This window comes from Carettochelys insculpta, chromosome 6, assembly GCF_033958435.1.
Source record: "Carettochelys insculpta isolate YL-2023 chromosome 6, ASM3395843v1, whole genome shotgun sequence".
Taxonomy (NCBI): domain Eukaryota; kingdom Metazoa; phylum Chordata; order Testudines; family Carettochelyidae; genus Carettochelys; species Carettochelys insculpta.
This window is the reverse complement of record NC_134142.1, coordinates 90,706,615-90,729,491: the sequence shown is the minus strand read 5'-3', so window position 1 is coordinate 90,729,491 and position 22,877 is coordinate 90,706,615. Positions and strand designations below refer to the sequence as shown.

At 53.1% G+C, this 22,877-nt stretch overlaps 1 protein-coding gene across 8 annotated transcripts in view; it reads right to left on the bottom strand.

The window, feature by feature from the left end:
* Nucleotides 1-22,877, bottom strand: part of LARGE2 (LARGE xylosyl- and glucuronyltransferase 2) — a 50,159-nt gene that overhangs the window by 11,332 nt on the left and 15,950 nt on the right. For 4 of the 8 annotated variants that reach the window (XM_074997553.1, XM_074997559.1, XM_074997552.1 and 1 more), the window contains exons 2-4: nucleotides 21,559-21,766; nucleotides 10,978-11,081; nucleotides 807-990 (exon numbers count right to left, since the gene is read on the bottom strand). In XM_074997553.1, coding sequence (XP_074853654.1) covers nucleotides 807-909 — 103 coding nt within the window. In that variant the 5' untranslated portion in view covers nucleotides 910-990; nucleotides 10,978-11,081; nucleotides 21,559-21,766. Of the gene's footprint in view, nucleotides 1-806; nucleotides 991-5,561; nucleotides 5,676-8,718; nucleotides 8,865-10,977; nucleotides 11,082-12,628; nucleotides 12,853-21,558; nucleotides 21,767-22,877 lie in introns of those variants that run through there. The other 4 variants (XM_074997554.1, XM_074997555.1, XM_074997556.1 and 1 more) reach the window with 4 other exon arrangements.

The window sequence follows — 22,877 nt, the reverse complement described above, 5'->3', positions numbered from 1 at the left end:
CATTGGCAGAGACAGGACAGCCCAGCCCAGGCACCTCTCCCTGTGGGAGGCTGGAGCCTCGCGCACCACTCTCATCCACATGCTGGCTTTTGTGGATCCACCAGTAAGGCACCAGCTCTCTCTGGGGAGCCTAGACCAGCACTTGTGGGTCACAGTGTTGTTCCTGTCACTTTCCACACAGCTTGAAGGTTAGAGCCCAGCCCCTGCCCCCATCTGAGCCCTCTCCCAGCTTCAAGTGATAGCTCTCCGCTGAGCTCTGCGCCCCTGACGCTTTATACGCAGTAACGTTCTTGTCCTCACAAGTCCCCAGAAACACGGCAGTGGCACCACCCCAAGTCACAGCAGATGAGGAAACTGAGGCAGAGACAGAGTAAGCACTAGATCCACAGTCAGTCACAGCAGCAGAACCAGAGGTGCCAACAGACCTGCCGGGACCCTGGGCAAGGTTGGGGGTGTCCTGCTCTGTGCTCCTGGAAAGGGGCAGGGCCTCAGATGGGAGGGGCAGAGCTGGGGGGAGCCAACTCTCAGAGCCGTCCGTCCACAGCACACCACTATGCAGTCCAATGCTCTGGCTGGGATTCAAAGGGCCCGGTCAGCTGGTTGCCGCCACAGTAGCAGTGGCGGCAGCAGGAGCCCCAGGCCCTTTTGAAGTGCCAGGCCCCAGGGCAACAGTCCCCTTTGCCCCCCTCTTGTGAGCGGGCCTGGGCAGAACCAGGACAAGTCACAAGCCCTGGCTGGCAGACGCCTGCTGTCGCTCAATCCCCTGTCCTGGGCAGTACCTCGGCCCAGAGCGAGGCAATACTCACACTGTGTGCTGCCCACAAAGACCCAGAGCCACGAGAGAAGGATCACCAGCGTTACAGTGGCCAGCAGCAGCTTCAGCTTTCCACGCCAGGAGCGCAGCAGCATGATGGGCAGGCAGGGTGGGGGCTGGAGGCAGTGAGGATCACGTGGGCAGGTCTAGCCTAGCTGGCCCCGGCATCCTAGAGCCTGCAATGGAGAAGCACATGGAAGTGACACAGACAGACAGACAGTCACCTTGCCTTTCCCAGGCCAACAGCTGGGCCCAGATGCTGGCACGAGCTCAGAGCGTCTTGGGGAAGCAGCTGTGTACCCATGACAGCCTCTCATACTCCCAGGCACGCTGAGAGGGCACCATTCATTCCACTCAGGGAGCACAGTGCAGCTGCCCAAGGGAGCCTGCGGACACAGCCTCCTGTACCCACCGATAACAGCTCCAGCGCTGCTGGCTTCACCCCTTGTCACTGTTCAACGCAACACCCTGCCTGGCCCCCAATTATTATTAGACTGTGGCTGTTGCTGCGGGACCTGAGCAAGACCCATCCGTGCTACCCCGAAGCTGGCAACAGTCTGAGCTTGCTAAGGAGCAGCCCGCCCACCCGCCCATCCTGTCAGCACCCCAGGAATGCACCCCAACAAGCTTCCATTCACCCAACCTCACAGCCCTTCCATGCATCAGGATTCTCTCCCCCGTCGCACAGTGGGGAAGGGACTCGTCCAGTCATGGGCAGAGAGTTGCTCTTACTCTTGACTCAGTGCCCTGTTCTAACCACTAGGCCAAGCTCCCTCCTGTTCCTCAGGCTGGGCAGCCTTCCAATGGCATTGCAAAGCACAGGCTCCCGTAAGTATGACCCGGGGACCCCCAGTAAGACTGAAGCACTCCGAGAGGGCAAGGACAGGCCCCCAGAGACTAGGGCGTAACCATATTTCACCCTGCTGAATAAAGGACACTCGGTAAAATCACGCATATTCAAGCGAGATCACTGACAATCCATCAGAACTCCGCAGCACAAACATTCCAATTAACATCAAGTGGACTGAGCCCTGCTGAAAAGAAAGACCGCGTGGCTGGACACTTCTCACTGCTAAGGGCTGCGCAGGGAGCGCTCACACTCACTCACTTGGAGATATGGATGACTGACCTCTGTGACCTCCATGCCTGACAGGGCTCCCAGGAAAGACCCACCTCTCCTGATACCTGGCACCACATCTTCTCAAGGCAACATGTGGGGAGTACTCAGGGCCGCAGGCCCCTTCCCCAGATATCTGTCAGGGCTCACACCAGAAGGCAGCAAGCAGCAGCCGTCCAGCTGCTGTGCAGGAGGCAAGGGAGGAGAGGGGAACTGCTGTGGGTAGGGCTGTGGGTAGGGGCAGGGGAGTGATGGCTCAGCACTTGTTTTCCCGAGGTGATCTATTCCTTTCTGCCTCCCCACCACTGCCCAACTCCCTGTGGGGCTAGAAGCGGACCGCCCCTGCTGGATCACACAGCATACGCAGGCAGCCAACGACTCCAGGCTGCTGCTGGCCACCAACGTAGTTCAGCTACCTCCTGTTCTCTGGGTGCAGCGCAGGCAGGAAGGGGTTAAGGCCCAAGGGTGCATTAAGCACCAGAGCCCAGGGAACCTAAGTGTTGGCCAGGGGAGGGTGCCCAGGGGACAGAGCACCCCTGCACTACCGGGGGGCAGGACGTAAGGCAGGGGTAGAGTGAGAGGAGGGGGCTAAATGCTCCTGCCTGCGGACCTGCAGGGTTGAGGCACAAACAGTATAGAAATGGCTTCAGGGCTTGGCTCTCCCAGCCAGCGCCCAGGACCAAAGGGCTTGAGCTTTCCCTGGGTGCCAGCCCAGGCAGAGGCAGTGGGGGAAGGAAGGAGCTGGCCAGCCAGGCTGTCAGGGAGTTGAATGATCAGACCAGGGGCTGGTTCTCCACACATCAGGGGAGCTGGATGCAAACTGCTGAGTAAGGGGAAATGGAGGAGCAGTGGGGCTGCATGGCGGGGCAGGAGGGGTCAATGGGCACAGTAGGGAGAGGACAGGAAGAGGGAAAGTATGCAAAGGAGTGGTGGGTGCGCAGCTGTGGTGACACACAACCAAGTACCGCTTGCCCACCCTCACCAGCCTCTGCAAAAAGCAGCCATTGCTGGCTGGAAACGGGGTGCGGGGGATGGAGGGGAGAGAGAGAGAGGAGAGCCTGCTGGCCCAGAACCAGCGTGGAGTAGGACCCGTGGGGGGAACAGCTGGCCCCACATGCTGCAGCTTTGCCTGATCATTAGCCTTGCACACTCACCCCCAACATGAGCCTCTGGATCACCCCCAGGCAACTCTGCTGGATGGGTGGCTGGTGAGCAAGGATCCACCAGTACTGATTGTAGGAAAGAGACAGGACCTTGGGGACAATTCACCCTTTTTTTTTAAGTGGGGACACCTGCAGGAGGGCTTAAATATGGGACTGTCCCTTTAAAATCCCCCTACCTGGCTGTCCCTCCCAGCTTCAGTCACAAACTGCTCCCTGCAGAAGGAGCTAAAGCCAGGCCCTAGTGCTGGGGCATGTCCTGCCGCTGCAGCCCAGAGACCTAAGGCACGGGATCCCCTGCCCAGGGCTTGGCCCCTAGCCAGCTGTTGAGCACAAGACTGGGTTTAGTAAGTTGCTCTCACAGACCCAGTGCCAGGTCACCTGATGTTTGTTTAAACCTGCCCTTGAATTAAAGAACAAATCTCCCCTCCCCCACGCCCTGGGGCGGGGGGAGGGGTGGGGGAGCGGAACCATTCCCAAGATAGGACTCCCGGACTCAAGGATGAAGCCCTGGAGGCCAGGCCAGCTGCCCTGGGATCCTCACCCAGGCAGAGATAAGCAAGTAGCCAAAACTCAGCGCTCTGGCTCCTTTCCCAAACCTCTCCCTCCAGCTGACCTGCTTCCGTGGAGCAAAACCATGACAATCCCGGGGCTGACTCCCCGCTGTCCAAGGGCTTCAGAGACAGATGCCTCCCTCCTCCCCTTGCTGCCTGTGGATAATTACCTGCTCCAACAAAGTTTTGCATTGTGTGCAGTAAAGATCCTGACTGCTCCATTGCGAGTCAGGGCCAAGCACTCCCAGCTTAAAGGGACATGCAGCCCTTTTACATGTCTGAGCCAGAGGCTTGTCAGGGCTTAGGGAGCTGTTCTACGTGTCAGAGCGTCCTGTGCTCAAAGCTAGGAGTCCTGTGGCAGCAGCCTGTCCCACCCCCATGAGAGGAGAGCAGAGCCCGTGACCGCCCACAGAGAGCTTCTCACTGCACCTCCAGGATCCAAAGGCAGGCCCTGGCCTCCTGCACAGATGGGGCTGCACTGCAGAGAGCTGGGTGATGCAGGGGCACTCACTCGTCACATGAGCCAAGGAGGCAATCTTGCTCTGTGGAGGTGGCCACAGCATACTTTAACCCCAACTCCCCAGAGTCCTACCCCCGGGCCAGCGAGCTGCACTCCTCCTTGTGCCTGTGCCAGGGCAGATCCTGGTCAGTACAGATAAACAGGCCCCCACTAAGTCACAGGTTAAAATGGAACCCACCCTTCAAGGCAGGGGGAAACTGGAGGTTTGGGGAAAGCTTCACCCATCGGAGGGATTAAAATGAGGCACCAGGCTCAGGATATTGGGCAGGTCGCCACAATACACCTGGCCCCTCCTTTCGTAAGTGCTTCCATCAGCAATGGGACAGCTGACCATGGTGAGTTAACTCATCACTGCTGGGGGTCAAACTTCACTGCCCTTTGAGTTCACAGCTGTGAGAGCTACTGTCTCAGGCCGTCTGCAGTCTCAAGCTTTGTCACTGCACCAGTTACGCTCAAGTCATGCTTTTCTTGGCATCTTTGCACCAGTAAGTGCTACGGACAATTGCTGCAGACCGGGTGGCTCTCCTATCCCTCTGGGGAGCGAGGATCTGGATGGTTAGAAATAAGAGTACCCACGCACTGCAGCAAACTACCCCTTGCCAGCAGCACTGCAGAGGTGCAACAGGGGACAGAGAAATCAGCCAGGAGAGACATGGGATCGAGCGTTAGTGAAGGGCAGGGGGAAATCGAGAAAAGTCAAGAGACATCCCAGGTTCAGGAGAGGGAAGGGGCACATCAAAAGGAGCCAGACAATGAAAATTCAGTTGCTAGCAGGGAGACCATAAGAGAGAGTTCCACCTGCTCCCCGCACCCCCCCCCACCACACACACACTCGCTCGCCTGCCTCCCCCAGCGCTCTTCTGGCATATCTCCCCTCCCCCTCCCGCCGCTGACCCATGACTGGCAGGTATTAGAGGGAGGCAGATTCTCATGTGACTCTCCTCCCCTTTTAGCTCACCCACTGTTCACTCAGCTAATCTCCAGGCCTTGCTGCCCCCAGTGCTTTGTTCTTCAGAGACTTGTGGGATAGTTACCAAGTAGATGGGGCCTCTGCTTATGCTCAAGAGCCACAGCCCAAACCTTGTGACAAACTGCACAGCCATCTGTGGCTGATTTCTCTTCTTCCCCTCATTTCCCTCCAACATCCCCAGAGCACTGAAGTGTCAGCCCTCCCTAGTCCTCCCAACACCGTCCCTCCAGAAACCCAGGGACCGAGTTCTCTGCCTTGCACTGATGTGACGGCTGCACAAGATCCCAACCTCCTCCAGCACAAGTGCTTCCAGCTCTGGAGACACCCCAGAGAGACACAGAGCTGCAGCAGAGGATGCTCCTGTCCCCCTAGAAGAGCAAAGGACAGGGCGACCATGTTGCCTGATGGCAAATACAGGACACTCACCTCCGGAGAGGCTCTCCCACATCAGGGCTCCTTGGCGACGGAGGCTGCTGCCCCACAGTGAGGCTCTGGGGATGGGGGCTGTACAGCCACCGGGTGAGGAGGAGCAGAGGCCAGGGGCTTGGCAACTTCTTGGCACGGGTGTGCACGCTGAGAATAGGGGCTTCACAACTTCCCAGCGGGGGGCCAGGGAACAGGGCAGCTGCCCTATGACAGAGCTTGCTGGAAGGGAATGAGGCAGCCATTCCCCCTGTAGCAGGAGCTGCTGCCCCAAGGCACAGGGTACCAGGTAACAGGGAAGACTCCCTACAGGGGAACTCCCTGGCTGTGGGAACACCGACCGAAGGCACAGGAGGCAGAGAACTGGGCAGCTGCCCTGCAGTAGGACTCCCCAGCACCAGAGGCTGCTGCCCTGAGACACTGGGTGCCAAGGAACGGAGCTCACAAAATAAGCGACAATTTGCCCATTTGCTTAAAATGCCTGTGGGACAGCTTCAGCAAGGGTGTCCCGGGCAAAACAGGACAAATGGTCACCCTAACAAAAAAGGGCAGCAAGAACGAAGTAGCTCACTCCTTGGAGAACAGGTTCGTTCCCTAGCTCTTCACAGCACCAAGGGGCAGAGACATTTTGCCTTTCGAACAGGCATTGTCATTCCAGGGTGCAGAGTGAAATATACAAGAAAGGTTCAGATCTCACAGGCGTGGTCAGACCCCCCTCACCAGAGACTCCTTCAGGTCCACTCCCACTGACCCAAACTCAGCCTACACATTATTTGTCTGGCCCCACTCGCTTTTCAGCTCAGTCTTTGCTGGCAAATAGCTGAGACTGGATCCCTCTCTATGCAACATCCGTAGAGTATTCAAACAACAGCCTCCCTCCTGCCAGTGGAGAGCCTGGAATGGGAACTTCCCTCCCAGTCAAAGACCCAAGCTTATTGACGTGCAGATGATTCAAATGAGCCTTTACTTCCTGCGGATCAGGGAGCTGGGGCTGTTTTCCTTCCTTCCACGGGGTCAGCGATGGGCACTCATTGACACTGCCCAAGGAAACAATTAAACACAACAGAAAGCAGTTGAGCAGCAGGAAGGCTGAAGCCCTTTCCTGCAGGTGGCCCATTCTTCCAAGCATTGTGAAGGCAATCACATATCTGCTACGCACAGATCTGCTTGGGGTGTGGTGACTTGCCTGCAGCCAGTCAGCCTCTGGGGTAGCCAAGACCTTGATGGCTTCACCACAGAACAAGCACGTTGCAAGGCCCTGTGCATTCTGGAATACCGTAAATTCTACCCCAACCCCAGCAAAGTCTGCCTTGCCAAAGACTGCCAGCAAGATGCCCAAGGGCTGAATCTATTGTGGAGCAGACTGCGGGTGTCCTTATGTGCAGACCACAGAGAAGACAAGGCTCCCCAGAGCGCCATTCAGCCAACCACTCAGAGCAACAGGGCACATGGCACGCTGCGCGAGTCCTATAGTTTCTAGACGCTGCCTCCTCAAACCACAGAAAGGTGCACCAGCCGTGCTGCTGATCTCGGAGCCTGATCTGACCTTGTTGTGCCTTTTGCTCTTTACGCACCACAGTATGAAGTAGCTACCAAGGCACGAGGGAGACCAAATAACTGTAATATCCTGGGATGTATTAACAGGAGTGTCACATGAAAGACCCAGGAGGTTCAGTAACTCTACTTGGTACTTGTGAGACTTCATCTGGAATACTGTGTTGAGCTACGGATGCCGTACTTTGTGGACAAATCGGGGATAGATATTGGAGGAGAATATCTCAAATGATAAAAGGTTTGGAAAACCTGACCTTTGTGGAAGGGTTAAACAAACTGGGTTTGTTTTGTCTGGGAAAAAGAAAACTGGGGAGAGGGAAGGTGTGACCATGATAACAGTCTTCCAATCCCAGTGTTAAGTATTACAAACAGGGCTGCAATTTATTCCTCATGTCCACTAAACATAAGACAAGAAGTAATGGCCTCAATTGCAGCAAGAGACATTTAGGGTAGATACTTAGAGGGGGAAAGTGATTACAGGAGTATGGTTGAACCTCTCTAATCCAGCGCCCTGGAGACCTGACCAGTGCTGGAGAGAATCTGCCGCATCTAGGGCCACTAGCAGCATTACCAACACTTGCACTGCTTAGCAGGCTCTTAGAAGACATGTAGGCATAAATAACAGTACAGAATACCGAGAACCAGGACTGGCGGCTGTAGACAAGCTTTATGGGACCATGGGAAACTTGGCCATAGCCATGATAAGGGGTTGTCTGGCTAACTGAAATCATGCTGGCTTACAGACATTGCCAGATGAGAGAGGTTCAACCTATAGTTAAGGTCTGGGCTAAACTTCTAAGGTAGGTGGTGGAATTCCCATTACTGGAAGTACTGGGGAACAGATTGGACCACCGCTTGTCAGAGGTGGTGCCGATCTATTTGACAGAGGGCTGGACTAGAGCCGCCATATGAAACACAGAATTCTAGAAAGGTAAGGCTGGTACACCCAGGCCTATCTCCCCGAAACACAGGAAACGGAGCATCGTTACAAAGAGGGCTCACAAGCTGCCACCTGAGGAAGTGGGTGGTAGCCATGGAAGCTCATCCGTTCCTCTTTAAGGCGCTACAGGACGGCTTGTTGTTTGTGAAGCTACAGACTGACCCACTCCCCGATGTCTACACACTACAGGCCTGCAGGCTGCCCTTCGGTCACCTTTACTCCGTCTGTCCCAGGACCGGGGGAGGGATCCCCATTGTGCCAGGCACCGGCTGCCCGATCACATCTCGCTCAACTTCCCGGTCAGCCGCAGGCTACGTGGCTGCGTCCGGGGCTGCTCAGAGGGACAAGTGGAGTCCCTGCTAGGCTCGGGGCCGGGCAGCGCGCCAGAAGGGGCAGCACAACCCGGGGATGAGCCCCCGCGGCAGGCTGCCCAGACCAAGAGGAGAGGCTGTAGCTTCTCTGCGCCCTCCCCCAGCGCCGCGCCGCACCAGGAGGTGGACGAGGCGAGGAGCGGGTCTCTGCCCGCAGCGCCGAGCCCAAGCCCGGAGCCCGGCCCAGGCGAGCCTGCAACTCCTCCTCCGAGCCTGTCTGGGGCCACCACCGCTCCGGCTCGCAGCGCACCAGCCCCAGCGCCGCGCGCACCTCCCCGGGCCCGGACCTCCTTACCTGCCCCTGCCCCTGCCCCTGCCTCTGCCTCTGCCTCTGGCCTCCCGCCGGGGCAGACAACACCCCGCAGCGCAGCGCGCCCGGAGCGGCCCGGAGCCACTCGCGGGGAACCCGCCGCCCAGGCTCCTCCTCCAGCCCCGCTACCTTGGCTCCGACGTCAGCTCGCGCCCGCCCGCGGGCTGGGCCGGGAGGGGGGCGGGGCGGGGCGGGGGGCGGCGCAGCCCACCTGGCGCAGCAGCGCGGGCCAGCGGCTGGCGCCCCGCGCCAAGCTCCGTTCTCCGCCCTGTCCCGCCTCCCCCGGGAGGCGCGAGCGTCTGCTCCGGCAGCGTTTACACGCGCTCGGCGCCCCGCTGCGAGCAGACGCCTGGGAGCTGGGGAAGGAGGGTAACACCCGCAGTGCCTCGGGAGAGGGCGAGAGGTTCTGGGCTCCAGTTGCACATTAAATACATGAAATTGAATGAGCAGGAAGTAGCGTTGTTCCCAAGACCCCGAGAGAGGCTGCGAAGCTCCTGGACGCGCCCAGCGATCCCATGGGAAAACGTGTCCCACGCAACTGCACGTTCATGGGGAGCATGAAGCGATCAGGGTTTCCCTGGGTCGTGGAGGCAAGAGGGGGCCCAGGCTTAGAAGTAAATGCTAGCTCTGCAAGGGGGCAGGCAGAGAGCCTGCCTGTTCCTACTACTCCCTGACCTCCAGGGTTACAAAGAGGCAGGGTGTGGCTCCACCGGTACACGGACAGCACCTGCCCCACTCTGCATTGCAGAAGAGGAGCCAGGAGAGTGCAAGGGGTGTGGCAGGGGTAGGCAGAGGAGTGCAGGGGCAGGTGCCAGTCAAAGTAAAATGCCGCCAACCGCCATAAGGGAGAGGCACTAGTAAAACCAGAGCGAGCAAGCATAGACCTGCTGGCCAGAAAGACATCATCTCCACGTGCAATGCATACGTGCTAGGCTGGGTCTCAGCCTGTGTACAAACCACTGCCCCAGGGAAGACATTTACCTCCAGCCCAGGTGGCTCTTACAGGAGCTTATGAAATCCCAGTTCAGACAAGCAATTGCTCCTTAATAGCTTCATGCTGGGCAACCCATTCCTAGGCAAAAGGGAGGGGACTAGGGCTGCCCTACCCTCCACCTAGTACGTGAGCTGCTGCATCCTGCTGAGCTGTGAAAGAATCAGGCCTCTTTCCTTGCAGCAGGTCGTCTCAGACAAAGGCAGAGTCATACCAGAGCACCCCAGCTACTGATTAGAGAAGAAAACCTGACCTCTTTGCTGGATAGGTTCCTATGCTGCACTCATCACCAGGGTATCCAAGTTCCTCCGGGTAGTGACAAAAATGCTATGCTGACCAGGAGGCGGCTGTGTTGTTTGGGGGAAATTCACTTCTCACGGAGCGCTTTGTTTGGGTAAGGGTTTATTTGGTTTACTACACCTGTTGTTCTGTATCTCTGTTAGAGAAGGCAAGGCCAGTGAAAGGCATCCTGCACTTGGAGCAAAAGGCAGCCAGGTTTGTGATAGGCTCTAGTTCCTGGGGGAATCCATTCCAGTCTCAGACCTCCAGAACAACAGTATCCTAGCTGTAGAGAGTTCCCTAGTGCCAGAAGGTCAGACTATAAGGCTCTTCCCCACCCCCCCATGCCTTTAAGAAGGAAGTGCTATCTAGGGGGTTAGAAGAGAGTTGTCAGTCCTAGCTTCTAGCACCCTCCCTGGGAGAGGGATATACTGGTCAGAACAGGGGTCCTGAGATTCAGGACTCCTAGCTCTGCCAGTGCTCCCCTGGTGAGCTACTTCACTTCTGGATACCAGTTTTATATGTTTGAGAGTCTCTGAGGTCCTCCCACAGACAGACACCACAGGTCTCCACTTCCCATCCTTTCAGAGCACAACTCTTAACTGCCTCCAAGTACTCCTGCACCAGAGCCCTGGGATAACTTCAGCACTGAAGAAGCTAGGTGGGACAGCCCATATAACCTGCTTGATCAAGGCAGAGATTACTAGGACAAAGCCCTTCTCGGCTACTTATATTGGCACCTCCCCACCTCAAGCAGCTGGGGTCGCTGGCTGGGGGACCAGAGGACTAGTTATGCCCTAGCATTTGCTATGGCTGTATCCATCCTGTGCCAGCACAGTTCTTGCCTTCAGAGCTTAGGCAGCAGGTGCAAAAAGCCTTGAGCAGTCACTGGTTAGTATGTATGTGAGGCGCTAGAGCAGAAACTTCAAGCAGAGCCAGATTCCAGCTGGAAAAGTGAGACAAGGAAAAGTTACCTTCCCTCCTTCACTCCACTCTTCATTCAGCCTTGTGAGCCCTGGCTCCTGGAGGAGGGAACCTGGTTTCTTCTGGACTTCACAGGAGCACTTCACGCACTGTCCTGGGTAGGAAAGTGCTGATGTCAGATCATACAGAGGACACCGTCCCTTCCCCCACCCATACACACCCCCACACACCCCCTGGCCTCTATAGAATATGGAGCAACTGCCCTTAGTGAGCAAAGCTCCCAAATCCATCCCCAGCCCTGTAAAAGCCTTTCTTCTGACCCGGTTCTATCACTTGAGACTCAGGGCTGCCATTAAGCAGCTGGAAGAAATTCTGCTCCAGGGCGGCTGGAATTTACAGTGGTGTGAAGAGAGCCTACGTGGGGCATAATCAGGCCTGGGGAATGTTATGACATTTGTAGCTTTGCAGCAGAGATAACAATCAGGGAGGTCACAGCTGCAGGGCGGGGTGTAAACTGGACAGGAAGCCACTGCCAGGGCCCCACAGGAACAGCGGCAGTGAGTGAACAGCTGCTGCACAACATGAATAAGAGCAGGTGCAGGAAATGGTTCTGGGAAAGGTGAGAATCCGATGGTAGCCACGGCAGGAGCCAGTCTGGATAGCCCTGAAATGCGCACTCAGGCCTCTGCACACAGGGTCACACAAGCAACTTACCCACAGGCATATACAGAAGGTATGTGCAGGAGGCACACGAGCTAAGGAGCACGCATGCTGGTAGCCATGTGCACCACTCACTGTATTCTGGCTGTCTTTATGCTTCCCTAACCATTTTGGCAGGGGTCCCTTCTTCCTTCCCTCTCTGGCTAACTGCTCCTTACTTGCTCCTTTGTTCCACCGAGACACCTGCTGCCAGTGACAAGAGGAGAGTTTTCCCACTAATGCATTTCTTTGCCACCCAGCCCCATCAGCAGGATGCAGAGCAACGAGCGAGACTCAGAGTGAGGTGGTGGTCCAGCTTTCCCAGAGCACAGAACTCTGCTCAGCACCTGAGCCATCCCTACTCCTCCTCTGCAGCTCCCAGCCCAGCAACCTCCGCATTCTCTAACCACTGATTCATTTCTGCTGCTTTCTTTCAAGTTGCTGCCTGCCTGCGTGATGCTGGGTCTCAGGAAGAGCCTCCTCCTCTCCCCTAGCCTTAGGGCTTACCTTTTCATGAGCAGCTCAGCCCATGCACATCCATTACAATAGGACCCATTCAGGGCCCCCCCGCCTGGCTGCTCTTTCCTATTCAGACTTTTGTCAGGTGAACAATTCGCTCATGGAATGCTGCAGCAAGGAATTCCTCCCTTAATTTGTGCTGTCCCCCACCACGGGGCATGAAAGGGTGTTGCACCAGAGCACAGAAAGAGGACTGTATTTGGTCTCCTCCAGAGGAATCTCATACACAAAGGGGCAGACCCATGCTAGACTTTGAGGTCACTTCCTTGTAACAAATCTACCCAAAATGATATGGCTGTCATAGCTTCTGGGTTCAGTGTTTTTCCCAGCAGCTCTCCCAAGGCAGCTGTTAATCCCTTATCTCCCATCAGAATACTGCACAGTTAAGGATACATATCAGAGAGGGAGCCGTGTTAGTCTGTGTTCCAGAACTTCCACTACGTGACTAACAGCAGCCACTAACACACACGGGTGGGGAGCTACCTGTCTCAGACTCTTCACAGTGGCCATCTCCCATTCATTGAAGGCAATAGGGTCTCAGGGTATGTTGTGGAGAAAGTGAATCTGTCAGTTGTTGGAATCAAATGTGCATTACCAATAGGTCTAGACAGCAATAGTGTGCTATGTGTGCATTACATACCACACAATTACTCACCCATGACACCAGAAGAGATGCGGACAAAGCTGGTAGCAGGCTTTGTTGCAAGGAAAAGTCCCAGGACTGGTGTTCCTGTGGTATAGGCTGTGGCTACTGGGTAGCAACAAATTATTAAAGACCTACAACCTATCCTTAATCAGGATGCCACACTCCAGAAGGCCCTAGGTGACAGGCCTGTTCTCTCCTACAGACAACCTCCCAAACTTACAAGGATTCTCACCCACAACCACAGTCTATACCGCTGGAACACCAGTCCTGGAACTTTTCCTTGCAACAAAGCCCACTGCCAGCTTTGTCCACATATCTATTCTGGTGATACCATCACTGGACCTAGCCAGGTTATTCACAGAATCACAGGCACATTCTCATGTTCCTCAACTAACATCATATATGCCATCATGTGGCAACAATGCCCACATGCTTTGTATATTGGACAGACTTCAACTCTCCCAGACAGAGTTAATGAGCACAAAACAGACATCAAAACACTCCTGATTCACAAACCAGTTAGTCTACATTTTAATGGAGTGGGCCATTCTGTTAATGACTAGAGAGTTTGCCTCTTACTGAAGAAGAATTTTCACTCTGCTTTGGAAAGAGAACCTGCTGAACTCTCTTTCATATTCAAATTCAACACATTAACACGCGGTTTGAAGCAGGATGCAAATTTTCTAGGATGCTACAGGGGCTCTTTTGCATACTTGGCTTAATCTAATTCTTGACTCCACCTTCCCCCCGCCCACCCCTCTGCTCTCTGACTTGCTCACCTTGGTAATTTTTTTCTGATTTATCAACCTTGATTACTGTTTTTGGTTCTCTGTGCCTTAAATATTGAGTCTGTTCTAGTCTGGCTATGGTCTCAAGAAGTGGGTCTGTCCCACGAAAGCTCACCTAATAAATTATCTCGTTAGTCTTTAAAGTGTCACCTGACTGCTTTTTTGTTTTGATAATTTTGGAGAGTAGATACAGCCTGAGCTGCTAAAACAAGAACTCTGAGGGGGCAAGGAGGTCCATATTTTTAAATACCTTCCCAGCTATCTTTCTCCATCAAGTACATTTTAGAAAACTACAGGTTTTCCCCTTTTACAGGTTACCTTTAAATCTCACATCAGAAATCTGTAGTGACACAGGGATCATTTCACACACTGATGAAATGCAAACATCTCTGGGGAGGAGGAGGGAACTCAGCAGTTCAGAGGAGCAAAAGAAGTGAGGAAGAACAAAAGTGAAACTGCAGAAGGAATTTGCAGGAGGAGAATGGAATTCAGTCAACAAAACAGAATAAAAACCCCTACACTCAGTTATTGTCCCTGGGTTTTACGATGATCGGCAGGACTTGCTTTTACGTCCCATCTGAAAGAAAGAAACCTTTAGCAAAACAGCCAACATATTCTATAATTCCCCAGTCATAGAACTGTGCTCCAGACTATGTCTGCCTTTTAAAAAAAAAAAAAAAAAAAAAGTCTGATCTCCCTGGCTGTAGAGAAAACCCTGAAAAGTTCAGTGCAGTGGAGAGAAACTGTTCTCAGTGGTGACAGATGGCAGAACAAGGAGCAATGGGCTGAAGTTAGAGGGGGAGGTATAGGTTGGATATTAGGAAAAACTACTTCACCAGAAGGGTGGTGAAGCACTGGAATGCGGTGCCTAGAGAGGCGGTGGAATCTCCATCCCTAGAAGTTTTTAAGTCCTGGCTTGACAAGGTCCTGGCTGGGATGACTTAATTGAGGTTGATCCTGCGTGAAGCAGGGGGCTGGACTAGATGATCTCTTGAAGTCCCTTCCAGACCTATGTTTCTATGATTCAGTGTAACTGATGGAGTAATGATTTCTTGAGTCTGCAGACAGCCTGCATCACTCAGTTTTGAATCATGCCCATGTGTCACCCACTCTCTTCAGCCAGTTGGTTCATTATTATGTGCAATTCTAAGGTGCCAGCCTCTAAGTACATATTCTACAGATTAAACAGAAAATTACCACACCCTCCATTCTCTAACAGAATTATAGTGCTCAGAGAAAGAGGAACAGATCTCCCCCCAAACCCATGCACGTGCATCAGCTTGCTCCAGAAGTCTATGGAGCACAGATGATAGAATCTAGGCATCAGTAATGCCACCTCAGCCGCAGGGGTACCAGAAGATGATGTGCTGGGATGAAATCAAGCTCATGTACAAGTTCTGGCCAGCAGAAGCGCAAATCTCAGCTTCCTCCCGTGCCACAGAGACAGGCCAGCAGCACAAAGATATGCAACAACACTTGTTGGCACCAGCCTCAAACTGGCCAGAGATGGCAGCGGCAGCTGTCCCTTGGCTGGCCTCCAAGCACCTTATGGTAGTTTCACACATTCAGTTCAGCGGGGATCCTTTCTGGCTTGGGAAACACCACACCTGAGATAATTTACTCTAGTCACAGGCCATATCTGAGCCGACCTTGAAAGAGCCTGGGTGTGTCATGCTTACCAGAGCCCACAGCCAAATCTAGACTAGAGACAAGTATAGCAAGGTCAGATAGGGGCATGATATTTGTGGCATGCCTGCAGCCAGAGCCAAAGCGCGCCACACTTATATGGTCTGAAGAAGGGGGTCTGTCCCACGAAAGCTCACCTAATAAATTATTTTGCTAGTTTTTAAAGTGGCTACTTGACTGCTTTTTGTTTTGATAGTATATAGACTAGCATGGCTCCCTTTCTGTTACTATTCAAAAAAGGCTGTTAGTGTTGTAGGTCTTTTGCTTGCTAGACCAGTGAACTAGCAAGAACGCTTTTTTGCCGGTATAAATCCACCAGCAACCAGTTCTAGCACAGACCTGGCCTAAAGGAGACCTCCCAGCATCGACCTCTAACTGCCCCATGGGCTTAAGCAAGAAAGTCTTTAGTTCTCTCTCTCTCTCTCTGCTGTCTGGAGCTCAGGAAGCAGCATAGCTCCCCACATGCCTTGGGCAAATGACTAATAGTAAGCAGCCCCACTGCAGTCGGAGGAGAACTAGACAGCACAGCACCATTGTTCAGCAAGGCACTGCTGGAGAAGGCACTCAAGGAATGAGGGACACAACAGCAGCAAGACCTTGGAGAAAGGAGAACCACTTCAATGCAAAGACAAGGTACCCGTCTTCCAGAGCCGCCAAGAAATCTGGCGGGAGGCCACTTCACTAAAGCACTGGCCTCGCTACGAAGTTTGCAAACTCCAAATCCTGGGCTTGCCCAAGACACCGCTCTGCAGTAAAGGTGCCCCCTGAATGCTGAGCTACCTGCACTCCAGTGAAATAGACAATGCCCAAGACAAAGAAAGGGAGGCGTTTTTAGCAGCACATGAAGTCAAGAGAGATTACAGTCCACATCAGGTCTCCATGCCATGTGCTCTGCGACAATGGCGCACGCTTGTGCCACCTGACCAGCTGGAGGTAGGAACAGAAAGTGGTAAGGGGCCTCTTGGGTCATTGAGCCCAGTCCTGTTATCACAGGAAACCCCCTTGTACAGAGGTACGCAAAATACAGCTTCTAGTCTACCCCACACTTCTATCTGACCAGTTGGGCTGAGTTGCCGAGTGTACACATTTTACAGCTGCTTTTCCCCTCACACTGTTCCATTCTGCCACCGAGCTGCTCCCAGGACCCTCCTGCTACATGTGTACAGAAGGGGAAGGGATATGAGAGTGCTGAAGTCAGAGTGTCCCCCGGCTCCAGTGCCCCATCTCTGCAGACCAGGGGTCGGGAAGAGGGGTGCACACAGCAAAGCTGCTCCTGTCTGCAGTATGGATGGCGAGTCACTAAGATGCACAGAGCCCTGGGAGGATACAAAATTTGTAGCTGCATCCATATCTGCGAAAGTGAGCCATGGATGTAAGGCAGCTATCTGTGGCTTTACAGGGCTCTAGAGATGAGTGCCCGTCTTAAGAGGCAGGCAGTAAGCACTGCTTCCAAGATTTCTTCAGCAGCACCCCCTCCGCCGCACATCCCATCTCTGCAGGGGTGGGGAAAGGACACACAGCAGAGCAGGGCAGCTTTCCCAGTCTTAAAGAGACAGCACATGGAACCTCTCAGGAATTTACCCTGCAGCAGCCAGCACACATGCACAATCTGGGTCACTCACCTAATCTGTGCCACACACACACAATTTATATCACAACATTTGTCTCACACAGGGAGTCTCTCTCTCATGCACACACTCTCTCTTGCCCCCAAGCCCCACCTTGTCCAGGGGCCAGGAGACAGCCGATGACGACTTACCAAAATTCATGGAGTGCCCCCCCCTTGCAAAAAATTACTGCCCACCCCAGTCAAACCCCATTCACAAATGCATCAAGAACTAGCGGACGGTCTGCCCCACTACTCCTACAGGGAGGTTGTCCCAGAACATCTCAAGCCTGGGGGTGGGGCAGCCAAGTGGTGGTTGGGATACAGACAGAGCCAGTGGAAGTGGCAATATTGTTTAGGGCTGGCAGTTTTGCTCAGCTGTTTCATCATCACGTGACCTAATCATTAATCTTTGACTCCTGAGGACTCTAGGACAATTTGGAAGGGATGGGAACTATGTCATCTGACTCACTTTCTGGCACTGTCTGGTCAGGACCCCACCCAAGATTAGGACAGTGATGGCCTCGGGTCCCAGAAGGAAGTGAGTGGAGGCAAACGTGATGGTGAAGGGTGTTCTAGCAGCCAGATTGTGCCACTTCTGGAATCCCCCACCCGCTCTGGCCAAATCCGAAACACCACTTGCCTACCCCACGCCCAGGCTTGAGATGGCTTCCACCATGGACAGGTTTTACAGCTGATTCAACCCTTTTCAACATCCCCACTAGATAAATTGTGTCAGGACCCCTGGGGGCATGACACGGTCTCCCCTTACCACCTCCCACCTCGCTATGCACCCTTTCCCTTGCCCATCTTATTCCTTCTCTTACGCATCTCTCCCATGCTCTCTAATGGGCGTGCAACAATGTTTTTGGAACACTGACCCTTTACAACTGGGAGTAGCGAGGTAAGCTCACCCGGTGTTAAGACAGATCTGGATACCTAAGCTGACTGCCTGTGACACCATGTTGAGGCTGTTGCTGTGCCTGAGGAGTTTACACTTGATAATTGTAGGTGACATGTAAGTCTAGACCTTAAAACTATCTGAGATTCCTGCTCTGGTTCTTAATGGTCTGCCTTGAGCCGAGACATGTGGTTCCAAGCCACTGCAGGCCACAGTACAGCTAAGATAAAGAATCATGTCATCAGCTTAGCCCTGTCTACACCAAGAGGTTGACCAGTTTAACTACATCGCTCAGGGAAGCCAGTTTTTCACACTTCTGAGACGCAGTACAGACAGGCCCAGAACAAGACACAGGCCCTGCCTTAGAGAATCTGCCATCTAAAATAGACAAGTCAGCTGAAGGGCAGGAAGAGAGAGAAACACAGGGGCAGAGACTTGCCCAACACCATCCAACAGGGCAGTGGCAGAGCTAGGAATAGAACGCAAATAGCCAGTCTCCCAGGCCAGTGTTCTGCTGACTAGATCCCTATCTGGGAGCCTGCTATGCAGTGGGGACAGGCAGGTACCATGGGGAATTCAAGCCCATGCTCAGGAGATTCTGGCTTCCCAGTTGGATGGTAGATTGGTTCCCCTGTCCCACTAGCTTTTGTTAGGACAACTCTGACTACATATATGACCTCACTCCCCAAAGGAGACAGCACAGACTAGCAATACCAGGGCTGGCTCAAGCCTCCCCCTTTGCGTGTATCTGTCTGGCAGTGGGCACCTGTGAGAGGAGATATCTGCCCTCTACATCGTACTGCTGACATTTCCAAGGAGAAGGGATTTTATTTTCCATATGCAGCCCTAAGTTTGGGGAGCCCAAATTTACTGTTACCCTGGGTGCGGGGGTTGCACTGGGACAGACACCTCTCCCTCTGCAGCTTACACCTGCCTCCGATCCAACCAATGTTAGCCTGGAGGGGCCCGGAGCAGGTGAACAGTGTAAACAGAGCGCAGTATCTGATGCTGGGACACAAGATAGTCTGCATACTCTGGGACACGCACTGCACTGGAATACCAAGAGATGGAGTTTCTGCAAGAGAGATAGATAACATGGGGGCAAGAGGAAGGGAGATAAACATTATATGAAGACCATAAATTAATTGCAAGCCTGCCATGGATTCACCAGCTATGACAGTAGCTTTCTAGCTCAAGCACTTTGCAACCCAGTTGTACTTTGTGGCTGATTTATGCCTGTGCTGAGCCCAGCAATTATGCTGTAAAATACAGCAGGGGAAACGTGCTCACTTTGATAGAACAGTATTGTGTCTGACTGAAAAGCCATAAGCCTTCAATATTGTACCTGTCTGGGCTGCTGCAACAGAGGCATGGTCTCTGTATAATGAACCTGAGCAGCAAATTCCATCTGGGTTCCTTTAGACCAAGATGATCATCAGTTAGGAGTAGTCACAGACAACTAACTTTCCCTACAAGCTCACCCAGGGAATCAAAAGAACAAACTGCCCTCTCCTGCATGGCTTACCAAGATCAGTCCTTGCTGAACAGTGTGTACACCTCGGAAGTAGAGGGGTGGAATTGGGAGTTCCTTTCCCCCTGACATGGGGCACAAGGACCGGACAGAGATGTGGGGAAATAAGTGAAGCTTTGGAGTTTGGCTAAGTGGCCTCCCTAGGGAAAGGGACATGGTATGAGAATGCAAATACCTGCAGGGTGGGAATGAATACCAAGCAAGGAGAAGGGGATTAGTAACACCAAACCCACACATTTCACACTAGGCACTTCAGAGCGCTCTAATTAAAGCTCAGAGAGTGCTAATTATTTGGGGTTACGTATGGGGCAGAAAAAGGAAGGACTGGACAAAAGGCTGAGTCCCAGGAAGAGCTTGCTGGAGACTGACAGTTCGGAATGGATGGGTGAGAATGCATCTCACACTGAGCGCAGTGATGCAGCCACTGCAGACTTCATGGTTTTTAATGTCCCCTGGCAGATTAATAGTGAGACTCTGAGCAGAGGGAAGAAGGGATCAAGAGACAAGGTGGGGGAGGGCAGTTCAGTTGGACAGGCTTGATGCGAATGCTAAGGGTGGGTTTAACATCAACCAGAAGAATGCTGAGGCCAGCCTGCTGGGTCAGGCTCCCTTCACACCGGTCTCCTGCCTCACAGGAAAGTCTGGCCTTGACTACCCACTGCTGAGCCATAGACACCGTGTCCCCCAAACAACGTTAGCCACCTCCTCACAGACCTCGCGGCACAAAAGGCCCTTGTTCAGAGTTCTTATCTGGCTCAGGGTGGGGAAGAGCTGGAAAATCCTGCTGCTGACTATTCTGTACAGATGCCAGGAGCTCTACATTAGGTTCATTAGGGGCTGGCTGGCAGGAGCAGCACTCTTCTAATGCAGGTAATGAGGACAACAGCTCAGCACAGGGCACGTTGAACAGTAACAGAGAAGTAGCCGTGTTAGTCTGTATTCTAACAAAACAAAACAGCCGTCATGTAAATCATTTTGTTAGTCTTTAAAGCGCTATATTACTGATGTTTTGTTGTGTTAGCACAGGGCATGTTCGACATAAATCAGGACAAAGAGCAGCCCACTTATATGTGAGATTCATTTGGTCCCCAGACCACAGTGTCCCTGATGGGGAAGAAAGAGGCTGCAGGGCTCCCTGTGTTTACCTCTTCCCACTAGTGTGGGCATTTTAAAAGGCCATGCTGCAGCCTGGCCAGTTAGACTACAGCTGTGTGGGTTATGATATCAGTAGTGGAGGAAACAACCTAAGATACAGCACACACCCAGCAGCTTCACAGGAACACAACCAATGTAGCAGGTGAACCATGAAGCCAACCAGCAGCAGAGTTGAGAACTGAATGCAGTTGCCCTGACTCAGGTTAGAGGCAGGGGAAAGGCAGCGGCCTCTGAAGTGAAGTGTGCTAGCTTTAGCTTTGCCCCAGAAGAGCTGGCAGGGGGCAGGGTACAAGGGACAGCCTGTCACTCATTTCCCTCCTCCTATTCTTTGGCCTTTTCATCTTCCATTTCCTTTGTTTCAATCTTCAATGAACAGGAAGAAAGGGGAAGGAGACTTGACAAATCCGATCAAGGTTCAGAGAAGCCAAGCCAGGCACTAATGAGGGAAGAGGGAAGCGACAGCAGAGAATGGAGGCCCCCAAAATGCTTGGTGCATGGAGGAAGAGGGATTCGTGCCAAAACAGGCAAAGGGCCTGAAAGTTGGTCCCCAGTCTGAGAAAAAGACTTGCTCTGGGGTCCCTTCTGATCTGTCCACCACCAGACAGTGGATTTTTCCCATCCACTCCTCTAATTCTCACGTGAAGCAGCCCCAGCCTCTGCCAATGCGTCCACCCGAGCTCGGACTGTATAGATCAAAGGTTCTCCTGAAACAAGTGGAGGGGAATCTCCACATGTGCAATAAAGGGGCATCCCTTTGTAACAGACATAAAGGAAGAGCCTCTGCTCACCAGGATTTAAGTCGACATGAAGGAGGAATGTCATTCTTTCGCCTTTTACATGGCGGGTACTGTGGGAAGCTAATAGTAATCTCAGGCCTGTCCTGGGGGTTTAGCACACTCCATACCCACTGTTGAGGAGTGGTACCTGGATGTAAGGGACTGGAATGCAGTGTGCCGTTGAACAGAGAGAAAGCCATCAATCCCAGTGTCCTTTGCCACCTTACCTTCTACCCTAAACTAACTGGTCTGGGCAAGAAGAGACTGGGACAGCAGGAGAGTGAGTTTCTTCAACATCTCTACAAGAGGAGTAAGAAAACCAACCTTTGTAGGATGCTGAGTTGACAGAGCTATCCAGGGCACTGGGAGCAGCTGGCTCCTGCACTGCAGATCTGGCGGTAACACAATGGTTGCAGGGAAGCTTCCCCAGTTAAAGGTTCATGGCTTGTGGAGGCAAAGAACGCGGATGGCGCCAGTATCATGGGGACTTCTGGTTCCAGCTAAGTTTGGGGTCATTCCATCTCATCGTCACCTGGAAACCCAAGAGACAAGAACTCCTAGTCATTAATTATCAAGTTAAAAAACAAAGGGGAAAGGGGAGAGAGGTCAGGAACTAGGCCCCAGGAATAGCCCTAGTGGTGCAATGGGTGAGGTGGAAACTCCTTAATGTGAAGTCATCCAGAGAAGGAGCCCTAAGGCACATGCATAGAGGATCCTGCACCTTCACTAACCCAGTCCCTTCTGAGTCCCAGTAAGGGGGCACTCTTATTTGAGTGGCGTCTTCAAACTTGGCCATCAGGCCACGACGGTAAATAGTCTCAGACCTGCAATTCAGTCCTGCTCATACTCCTGAGCACAAGGACTGCATCTGGATGAAGTTTTATCCGTCCTCCCACCTCAGTGGAGTGCTTTGACCTCTGTACAGTAAATGCTACGTGTACTATGTCAAACTGGACCACAAACGTTGGTGATACTAGAGTGTGATTGAGACAGTTTCCTGTTGTGAGTTTTCCCTAACGCAGAACTTATTTTTCTCTTCTGTGTACGTGTAAGGGATGGACAGAAAGCGAACTGAACAACGTTTGTTTAATCGCTTCTCTGCCCAGTGAGCATCCCAAATTAGCAACCTGAGCCCCAGCAACAAGCGAGAAAGCCCGGCGTATTGATACAAAGTCATTCCAATGTTTGGCAGCAGGATGGGAAGTAGATCTAGGGAGGAGTTAAGATGTTCTTGGTGAAGCAGACACTGGCTCCTCAGAAGGTCTTTTCTATCCAGTGTAGGTGACGTCTCTGTCCCCCAGACTGAGATCTCTGTCTGCAATACCTCCCCTCCCCCCAAGGCTCCTAAGTCACACATTCACCTGCTTCGTTACAGAGATACAGGCAAGGACAAAGGAGGGAGTGAGCTGCCACGTGCAAACGCTGCAGTTGCATATCAGTAGGGAGGGGCGGACAGTGTGACATGAAGGGTGGCACATGCCCCCTCTCCAAGCCCCAGTTAGACTTCTGCCTAGCCTCTTGCTTGGAAATAAGTGCAGAGCTCTGACCTCCAGTTGTACTCTATGGTTCCCTAGAGTCAACATCCTCTTTCAAGCTCCTTTACCCTCTGACTTCTCGCACTAGAGTCACATGAAATGAATTCA